At 40.9% G+C, this 10,921-nt stretch overlaps 1 protein-coding gene across 1 annotated transcript; it reads left to right on the forward strand.

Moving 5' to 3' along the window:
* Positions 1 to 4,781: 4,781 nt before the first annotated feature.
* LOC116312175 (cyclin-dependent kinase inhibitor 1C-like) lies at positions 4,782 to 7,374 on the forward strand. Its single transcript, XM_031729570.2, has 3 exons — positions 4,782 to 5,668; positions 5,830 to 5,947; positions 6,511 to 7,374. The coding sequence occupies exons 1-2, from the start codon at positions 5,155 to 5,157 to the stop codon at positions 5,943 to 5,945; spliced, it is 630 nt and encodes a 209-aa protein (XP_031585430.1). The 5' UTR covers positions 4,782 to 5,154; the 3' UTR covers positions 5,946 to 5,947; positions 6,511 to 7,374.
* Positions 7,375 to 10,921: the final 3,547 nt, after the last annotated feature.

The following is a 10,921-nucleotide window of genomic DNA, read 5'->3' on the forward strand; positions in this document are numbered from 1 at the left end:
CTACACTTGTAGGAATCATAGTTTCTAATTTATAAGGCTTTTTGTCAATATAGGCCAATAAACCATTAAGTTGACTTTGAAGACCTTGGTAGATGTGAGCCAAATTTTAATGGGTTGTTAACACGAACTCACTCTACACTTCTACGAAGTTTCATCAGAATTCATTCAAAACTGTTTGAGCTATTGTGTGTACAGACACAATGACATTCATGCATGCTGACGCTGTCAAAAACATAACCTCCTTGACAAAGGTTATCTTTAGCATTAATACAATTTTATGTTAACATATCCATAATTAAACCTTAAAGAAATAATTCTTTAAAATATATTTTGACCATAGAATTAAACATGCTACCAGTTGTATGTTTATAGTTTTCAGTGTAAGGTTTAGTGTGGCATCACTGTTTCTAAAGACCTCATATGAGTGCAGTGACTCATATGAGTGAAGCATGTGTTTGGCTTTTGTTTTCATAACGGGAATAAATGGTGTAGCCCAAAGCTTTAAGCATTTCTTGGAAACAGTTTGATTGGCTGGCTTTTAAAAACAGTAGCATTAAAGTATATATATTGCTTTAAACAGAGCATTCCTCAGCCTCTCTATCATTAAAAACATGGCATGGCACTTTAATTACCCTAGTGATAATAAAACTTTTAAAATTATAAAGCACAGCATAAATCAAGGAAGTAAAGCCCCTTGCAGTTAAAGTAATTGAGAGGCAGGGTTCAAAAAAAGTTCAGGGGTCATGTAGATGAACTATAAAGTCTTTTGCCTGAAGAGAAATAGAACAAGTGAGCCGCAAACCGCAGCGTGTTTTAGATATTTACTCATGCAAAAGTGCTATAAAAACACTGAAAGCACTATTTTAACTTCTGAACAAACAACTCGGCACAGAATGTTTTAAAGCATTGGACACAGGCTTATATAATTACAGCTCACAATTTGGCAGAAATGTACCATCCAGTTGGATGGTGGCTGGTGGATTTAGTAAGCAAATGAAGCATGTACTCCTTCAATTTTCTGTCAGAAAAAGAAGTTGATTTTGTGACATAACATTTTCATTTTCAAGTTTGTTTTATTTTGCTGACATGTAATAAGGCAATAGTCAGTAATGGGCAGTATTTACAAGGTGCTGACAGCAATGCACAACTTTAAAAATAACATGCGGACGTTTGCTTATGTCGTGCTGTTGCGAATGATTGCATCAGTAGCACAGCAGGCATTTGAAGTGTCTCTATATTTGCATTTCTCTTTGTATTGTAGAATATGCATTTCTTTTAAAAGGTCTAATGATCTTAAACGTTGTTTGACGGAGTGGGTCGTCACTCGTGGAGTGGGTCATCATGGGTGTGTCACATGTTTGCCAGCTTCAGTCTTCAGAGACAGCATGCAGACAAAACAGTTTTATAGCTATCATGTGGGACAGCGGGCCTCAATGACCGTATATTCATCTGCTGAAAGTCCCAGCGGTGATGCCTGCAGACACTGCAGGATCAAAAGGATCAGTTTGTTCAGGTGAGGGGTCTGCGTGTGTGTGCTTTTTAGTTACTCAAGAGCCGCGACAATAAAAATGGAGCACAAACAATGTGTTTGCACAGTCAACCTGAAAAACACACAAGTCCCTAGTTAAATACAACAATTGGGATTAATGCACTCATAATAAATCAGTAGACAGCTGTTTTCTTCCTTTTGTGTTTACATTCTTTCTTCTTCAGTTAACTTAAAAAAAAAAAAGACCATAGCCGTTGGCCTCTTTTTTTCATATACAACATATATGCACATTTATTTCACTGCTTTAACGTGACCAGTGGAAAGGAAACATATTGAAACAAATAAAATCCAATCTAAAAACCTACTGCTCATATGCCCTTTTTAATTAAATTTTTTATTTGAGTTCAGTTTAATTTCACATTCTGTTCTGTTTGGATCAAGGCCTTCCTTTGATTAATCAAGTGTTTGACAATAGCTCAAACACAATTAGAGCTCAACCCTCTTTGTCTGTTCCATCAATCAACATGTTGCCCACAGTCTAGTGAGCCTCCGGGGTCTTTGTTTTTTTTAACTTGGATTGGGCCCTCTGGATATTTCCATTCAAGTCAAAGAGCAAGTTAAGTCATCTGTAGTGTGTGTGTATGTGTCTGTGTGTGTGTATGTGTGTAAAGATGAAAGAATCATACTCCTGCATGTGTCAGCTAAATGAGTCAGGCTACATAGCTGACTGACCACTCCTGATGAAAGAGATTATTTTCCCCTTTGAAAAACTAATGGATCCAGACTTTCTCTTTGCACTTTAATTGACTTGAAACCACCAGCTGATACTATCAGCTGGTGGAGTATGCCCGAGGAACAGAAGAGTTATTCCCACAATCAAAGAATTGTAAAGCAAATCTGTAACCAGCTTGGGACTGAGTGAAGTGATGAGATAAGTTTTGTTGAGCACTGAGTTATATGTAAAGCAGCAGAGGCACTGATCAATCTTATCTGTGATCTGCTTAGGAGGATGTTGTGTGTGCAGTTAATTGGTTACCATCAGCATAAGCAAAATAAACCCGGTTTATGTGTTTAATAATTTACATTCACTTTACATGGCTTCAAATTAGGTTCACCAGCTGGGTCAAATTTTAGTAAACTTGTATTACCAGCAGGGGGCGCCAAAATACAACAGTGAGATTTCTGCCTGCCTACGTTCATTTTCACTTTAACCCTCAAGTGACCAAGCTGTTTATGTGAGTGGGCTGATTTATGGTTTACACACACACACACACACACACACACACACACACACACACACACACACACACACACACACACAAACAAATAAACGATCATAGGTCTGTGAGCTATGACTGCAAACAATACAGTGTAGTGAAGAGAAACTGAAAATTCCACTAAACATTGAACAGATACCTGTAAAATTTTCAGGAGTAGACTGACAAATTTGTGCTATGCAGAATGTTTATGAAACAAAATCACTAAAGCACATTTCATCTAGCCAGGATGGTCACTTCAAGGTTAAAAGACTCAAAAACAAATCTTTTTGTTGTTGTTGAAGAGCATTGTTCAAGCATGCGTGCTTTAAATGCTGCTTCTTAATAGACAATTAATTATTCTTGTGAAAAGAAAGATAATTATTTTCAAAATCATTAAAAAAAACTCTAATGAACCTTACACCCTTATAATATCGTGTCAGTCCTCATGGATTCAGTTTACAGTCCTGAATCAGGAAAAATGTGTCACATATTACTGTCACTGTCACATGACACCACCTGACCTTTACTGGAAGTGTTTTAGGAAGCCTGCACACATATGGTCAGACCCGGTGTCCCTCTGTCTTCTTCATGCTGCTTTGATGACACTCACATGTAAACCTCTTGACCTGTAGCTGAGCCTCATGTGACATCACGTTGTTACACAGAGCTTGCAGATCGTGCTCCTTTTCAGGATGAATGTGGATAAAATTCTTTTATAGAGATTTTCCCCTGAATATGTTACCTGTGTCACTTAAAAAAATCTATGTGCACATGTGTAAACTAGGAGGTGATACACTGAAAATCTTGCTCTTTATTTTCTTCTGGGGTTGATGGTTGCGTTCAGTTTGAGGTTGGAGCTGCAGTTTCAGACTGGAACCTCTACGGGACGCCATGCACCCATCATTGCACACAAAAAGGCGTTGCCCATCTCCCGTGACTGTTTCCCTGCTTGTTAAGACAGCCGGTACCCTGGAGTCAAACTTATGGAAGTTGTGCTTGCAGTGCCTGACTGTCAGTACGACTATGCACGAGAAAAATAAAATGAAATATAAATAAATAAATAAATACAGCGGAATTTCGGGAAACTCGTTTGTGTGGTGAAACACTGGCAGCTGAAGCACTCAGTACATTTTGGTGTGGATCAGGATCGTTTTCTTCAAAATTGCCAAATAGTGCATTGTCTTTGGCCCAGAATGAGCTCCCCGAGTCTCTCCTTATAATAAAGCTTGCTATGATATTTAAAACGTAAATCCTGTATTGTAGTAAATGCTACTGTGCATATTTTGAAGTTATTCATAAGTAATAATGACTATTCACCAGTAACAATCCCCAGAGCCGCACGCACACATTAGTGGTAACAGGCTGATTGTGATTTATGCCTTTGTGAGTGGATGGACGTACACTTTTAATTGCCAAAAATAACACGGCACGGTGCTTAAATTCTCGATTTGCTATGTTATATATTAAGGTAAAAAATAAAAAATGTAACAAAGCGCATTTAGAAAAGAAAAAAACGATTTCGAAAAGTTGCCTTGCTTTATTAAGTAAAAAAGACCTTTAAAAACTGTTAAAATTGTGGTTTATTGAGGTCTAACTAATGTTTACGTTGCTTCTGTACTGCAGACATAGTTGCATACTGTGGGGCAAATCCCCGCAGACTGGAATCGCTGTTATTGTGATCGGCGACAAAAAAAATACATAAACGAAAACGTGAAGAAATCGAAAAGTGGGTGGATTTATGTGCCGGATGACATGGCAGGGTCAAACATCAGTTAAGTGGTTAGATCGGGTTTCAGCATTTGTTTTTCTTTCCTTACATATTAAAGAATAACACACTGAAGCTGTTCAACTGCTGAACACTAAATATGAAGTATGAAAATAATGCGATGGTGCGTTTTTACGCCCTTGGTCGGAGGCATTTACAACTAAACACGGAAGACAAAACCAAAAACCAAGGTGTCCGAAAATAGAATCAGATACACAAATGCGAAGTAAAACACATTCCTGCTGACACGAGAAAAAAAAAACTGCTCAGTTTTCCCGAGGGTTGACACTCAGAGAGAGAAAAAATCAAAACGCTGCGCTCTGGTCGGCACGAAGCCAATAGGTACAACGGGAAATGGGAAATCAGGGTGGGGGTTTTGGAGAGGGCTGGACTTCCAGGCAACCAATGAGAAGGGCGATCAAGGTGCCCGTTAGGAGGTTATATACTCCAAAGACTTACTATGAAAGCTGTACATTTAAACGGAACGGTGCGGCGTGCGTAGGCACGAGCGTAAGAATTAGGATACACACACAAACGCACTTCGGGCTGAACAACAACATCATTTATCAACATACCACCTCAGCAGGGATCAGTCTATCACTTTGGATTCTTTTTTTTCCGGGGGAAATTTGTTTTTGGAGATGTCCCACGTCCAATTATCAACCACGCTAGAGAGGCTGATGGCCAGGAAGACCTTCCCTCTCCAGAGGCGCACCGGAGTCTGCCGAAACCTCTTCGGACCGGTGGATCACGATGAGCTGAACCGGGAGATGAAAGAAAAATTGCGAGAGATTTCCGAACGGGACCAACAGAGATGGAACTTTAATTTCGAGGCCAACACCCCGCTGGATGGGGATTACGAGTGGGAGGTGGTGACTGCGGATAAGACCCCGGTGTTTTACCAGGACTCTGTGCAGGACGGCAAAATCCGAGTGCCCGTGCAGTCACCCCCGGATTCTGCTCTCCCGGAGAGCCCTCGTGCGGACGCACTGGATCGTCTGGCCGTGCCAGAGAGCAGCAGCTCTCCTTGCGCGGGGGAGATCAACCAGGAGAACCGCACAGACAAGATCAACTCAGGGAAAGCGACCACCAGGCAGCTCCCGTGTGTCAGGCGCAAGAGGACGGCCGCTCCTGACAACAACACGCACATCACAGGTAAATTCAGCGGCTTTCGCATTTTGAAAATCGAGCCTGCTATTGGCTCCTATACCAGCATCCACACCATCCTTCTGTCCTCCCGCTGTGCGCAGCGCATCATTTCATCACGACCCATAAATCCAAATTCATTTCCCCCCTTGTTGTTTCCTTTGTCACAGACTTCTACGTGAAACGAAAGAGGCCTGCTGATATAAAACCGAGTGACATGACCGCCTGTCTCCTCTCTAAGTCTCCAATCCAGGTGGAACAAACTCCGCGGAAGAGGATCCGCTGAAGGTATTTTCTAAACGAATCAAAATTGTTTTCTTTTACACACTTAGAGGAGACAATGAAGCTTTATTATAAATAGAGTAACAGATTCTCATGTTCAGCATCCTGGGTTTTGGGGGGGGGGCAGTCTTTGTGTGTTTGTTATGGTTTTTACGCTTTAATTATTGCAGCGGATTACGTGAGCCAAAAGGCACAGACAGCCTTGTGTGTGTGTGTGTGTGTGTGTGTGTGTGTGTGTGTGTGTGTGTGTGTGTGTGTGTGTGTGTGTGTGTGTGTGTGCAAGGGAGGGTGGGGTGGGGGGGGTGATGGGGAGAGACTGCGGTGGTGAAATCGCAGTAGTAGTGATAGTAGTTGATGTAGTAACACCAGCGGTTGGGGGAAGGGAGGGAGGGTGTTCGTGCGTCACGATGTGGCGGGAAAAAGGGCTCGGGCAAAGGGTGACGCCTTCTGCTGAGTGCTAGTCTCAGGTTTCCACAGAAAGCTGACTCGCCGTCTTTCTTAGGAATAGCCGGGTTTTTTTCCTCTTCTTCTTTTCTCAGAAAACTTATTGCGTTTTGTTTCTTCCTCAGGTGTTTTTTGTTCTTTTTGCACTATTTTCCTGCGCATTTTGAGGATCACGGGAGACTGTTTCTCCACCACCCCGTCAACCGACCCACCCACCCAACCAACTGAAACGCAGGAGAGAGAGAAGAGGACGGTGTTGGGGGGACAAAGACGTCCGAACGGTCGGCCGGGGCTCGATGCGCCCCGGCGGAGCGCAAACCGAGCTCCTGACCAGGCTCAGGACTCCGAACGGTTTGGGGGTGGGGTGGGAGGGGGGGCAGGAGAAAAAGAAAGAGAGAGGAGATTTCTCCGAATGACTTATATCCAGTACAAATGTAGCATTTCATTGTTGCTTTTGCATACAGCCACTCGACAGTGTTAAATGTTTTAACATCTGTGCAATTCTAAAAAAAATTTCTTTAAAAGAATCGTCTACACTGGCCAAAAGTGTACAGCTTTATAGAGACAATACCTTATAAATGTTTATTTCTGTTCTCGTTTGTGTATGCGTGCGTGTTTATTATTATTTGTTTTCCTTTCGTTCGGTAAAATGTATATTTTTTAAGTCTATTCTAACTTATAATTTATTTATGTTCGTTCATATTTGATAAATGCCTTGTTGATTTAGCCAAAGGGCATATTTTGTAATTTTAATTTTATTATTTACATTTTTTTCTTTTGAAATTTTGTGGGGTTTTTTTTTTTTGTTTGTTGTTCTTAATTTTCGCAATCATGTAGCTTCCTCATATTAGTCCCACACTTGAAAAAAATAGTTTTCTTTGTATCTCTGAGCCGGTTTAATTTTGTATGTATTTTTTCTATACAAGTGACCTAATTATGTCTTGCGAATGACGTGAATAAAAATTTCTTTCTTCCACTTTAATTTTAAACACATTTGTTTGTGTGTTTTGTTATGAGAGTAAAAAGAAAAAGGAAATTGAAACAGAGATAGGAGGCAGATGACGTCTTTGTGTGGTTGCCACAGAGCTGCCATCATCAGCGGCCGGGTTACTTGTGAAACTGCATCGTGCTCCTCGATCACTCTGAGATTGGGTCACTCAGTTGCAAAGTTACACAAGAAACCCTGCGAAGAACACACATGCTGTTGTGACAGACATGTCTACCTGATTTTACCTTCCCCCCGGTGGAAGTGTGTCCTCTTCACGCAGACTCTTGCGGGAGGAAAACGCATTGAGTCGCAGCCGTATGCTGCTTGGCAGCTGCGGGATATAAGGCGAGGATTTAAAGGCCCTTTCGCTCCCTAAAAGAAGCAGCAGCTGCCTTTGGATCCCGCTTTGTCTGCCACGAAGACACCCCCACATCCACCCGCACTCGACAAGCCCCTCTAAAGACCCACTCACACACACACACGCACACACACTGTTTACCCCGGCGTAGATACACCGGGCGTGGAGGCCACCTGCCAGAGCTGGAAAAAGAAAACTACTAGTCTTTGTAATTGTCCTCGTCTATTGAAACAAACCATTCAACAGGTCATACTTGCAAGTTTACCCTTAATTGAAAGAAGCCAAATGCGGCGTCCGTGTGAATACGCTCCGGGCCCTTTGGGCTGTTTTCACAAGTAAATAAAGCCACATTTCATAATTTTCCACAAGTTTCTCCCTCGTTTGAGCAGCTTTGACTGCGTGACACGAGTGTTTCTGACAAAAAAAAGGAGACTTTTGATGGCCAGAGTGACTTTGTCATTTCCATGCAGCCATAAGCTCTGACGGAGCTTGTTCTGATTTCCAACACAAAGCGCTCTCCGGCTCCATTCTTTCTTTTTTGTTGCCATATGGCAAATCCATGTAGACATAGCCAAGACCTATTCAGTCAGCCACAGAATGTCCTGCATCACGGAACAAAAGACACTTTGTCTGGCTGGTCTATTGATACGAATGGGCGAAAAAATATTATAATTAATCTATGGCTATATCCAGCTAATTAACGCCCATATGCCCACGGGGAGCTGCGGGGGCCATTCAGCCGCAGTTTTAAATTCTCAATAGTTTACATGTTAAAGACAACAGCTGTTTATGTGTTACTTTAATGAAGTCCCAATGTTGGAGACTGGACACATTCTGGGGGCTCAAATACCCCACCGTGCTAAAAAGGGTCATCTTCCTTTATTTGTCTCTGCAGCTGTGTAACTATATAAAATTTGTCGCAGTAAATAGAACTTAAATTCGTTTTCGTCTTTTCAAACAGCTATTGAACTGGATCCATTATGGGACAGGTCACGGGTTAAAGCCTGAAAATCAACTGGTAGACTTCTGTTTAAGCAGAAATAATAATTAAAGTAATAATTATTTGTATTTGAAGTATATATATAAAACATTAAAACAATTTTATACGACTACACATAAATAATAAGCTGTATTATATCACCTTTCATTCATCAGCTTCAAGGTCAACGCCTAAAACTGTGTTAGTGGATGTTTTACAGTTTGAGCTTCACAGAAATTGCTGTTTGGCAGTTATGACTTCATTCAATTGAGCCCAGATATGATGGACATAAAGGAAAGAGATGACAGCGAACATACAGACCCCATTAACATGAATATCATTAAACAGCCAGCTGTTGATGGAGAGAATCAGCCTCAAGGGCCCTACACTCTCCCGTCTGACCTTTAACTCACATCAGATACATTTGCCTCAGTCACGAGCAAAACAGTGCGCATGTGCTTCATTAGGCCCCACAATACACAAATAAAAATGTAGCTTTCTTTTTACATTAGCTATGAGCTACGTAATTTCTGTGATATAGCACTTTCGATCATTACACAAAAAATACTATAGCAATTTTTTGCGATGTTGTTATATGTTGAGCATTACAATTTATATTCCGATTTATCACCATTTTCTCAAATCTTTAAAGAAATAAAAGCAGATCTTACTGTCATTTATCATATTACAAATACGATTCAAAAAACACCAACAGACGAAACAGGAATACATTTTTATTCGTCCTTTAATGTGACTAGACAATAAAAATATGTGCGTTGGCCAAAAGAAAATTATAAGTCTGACTCTTATTTGATGTTTTTTGATTAATTAAGTTAAGTCAAGTTTTATAAAATTGAAGGTTTGGTGGGCATACGGGTTAGATTCTCGCATTCGTGACTTTGTTATAAACTGTATGTTATAAAATGCGTCGGTGTTTTGTTTAAAAACGCCCGGCCCTACTGTTTTCTATGTGCTTCTTTAGTAGGCCTATATCTTATTGGTTTCGAGCAATGTAGCAACCAAAAATATAATTCCAGAGAGCACATTTTCCACTCAAAACACACAATTAACGGGGCAGTCTACAAAGACTGCAATTAAATATAGAAAGGAGGAAAATCAGCCAGGGGGAATTAGCATTTTCCATGACCATCTGGCATCGGCGCAGGCGACAGGGAACAAAGGCAAGCTGGATGGAGAGGAGAGGCGAGTGTGCCATCGCATTGACCTGCAAATGAGGCTTTGTCACCGAGTTAAAGCTCCCTGACCCCCTTTACCCCCCTTCCCTACAAAACACTTTTTTTTAAACCTATAGTGTGACGAATGGGGGCCTAAGTCCAGGCCTGTGTATGTTTAAGAGCTGCAGACCAAAACTGTCAAAAGAAGGAGTTATTGAGAAAGTGCAAACAGTGCAATATTGCAGGTCTGTTCGTCTCTTTCTCATTAAAATCTGCGTGTATTTCAAAGAAAACACAAGTTCAAATTAGTAGTACAGCTGTGTTTATGTTCCCTGCTATAAAATAATTATAATTATTGAACAAACACGAGGCTTCTTGGTTTATGTGTGGATAGAAATGCAAAAAGAAAAAAAAAAGAGTGACTCTCGATAAGCTCTGATATATTTTTAGGCCTTATCGATCTTTACGCATGAGCAACTCTTTCAGGGGTCTCTGCATTTTCTCCTGCGCATGATGCGATTGCTTGTATTTAACGATTTTATCTATCTATCTATCTATCTATCTATCTATCTATCTATCTATCTATCTATCTATCTATCTATCTATCTATCTATCTATCTATCTATCTATCTATCTATCTATCTATCTATCTACTGTTTGTTTCCCCGGAAGCTTGCACCCTGTTGTCTTCAGTGCGATCAATAGCAGGAGTGCTCTGTGCAGAACGTATCTGGGGAATGAATAAGTCTTGGACAGCTAGCTGGGACACCTGTCCTCCTCCACTGAGTGCGGATGAGTGGAGTGGGTAGACACGCATGTGAAAGGTGATTGTATTGTTGTATAGGGCAAATGGGCTGTTTGTGTGTATGTGTGTGCACGTTGTGTGTGGGGGTTAAAGTCTTAAACACAATGCTCGCCCAGTTAGAACAAGCAGTGGTTCTTCGTGGACCGTTTGAGTCACAAAACATCACGTACACGGTGAGATGCAAACAGCCTGTTGGAGTGCATAAAAAGAGGCCTCGAACTAAGTTAAAAA

Source organism: Oreochromis aureus, linkage group 7 (genome assembly GCF_013358895.1).
Source record: "Oreochromis aureus strain Israel breed Guangdong linkage group 7, ZZ_aureus, whole genome shotgun sequence".
NCBI classification, from domain to species: Eukaryota; Metazoa; Chordata; class Actinopteri; order Cichliformes; family Cichlidae; genus Oreochromis; species Oreochromis aureus.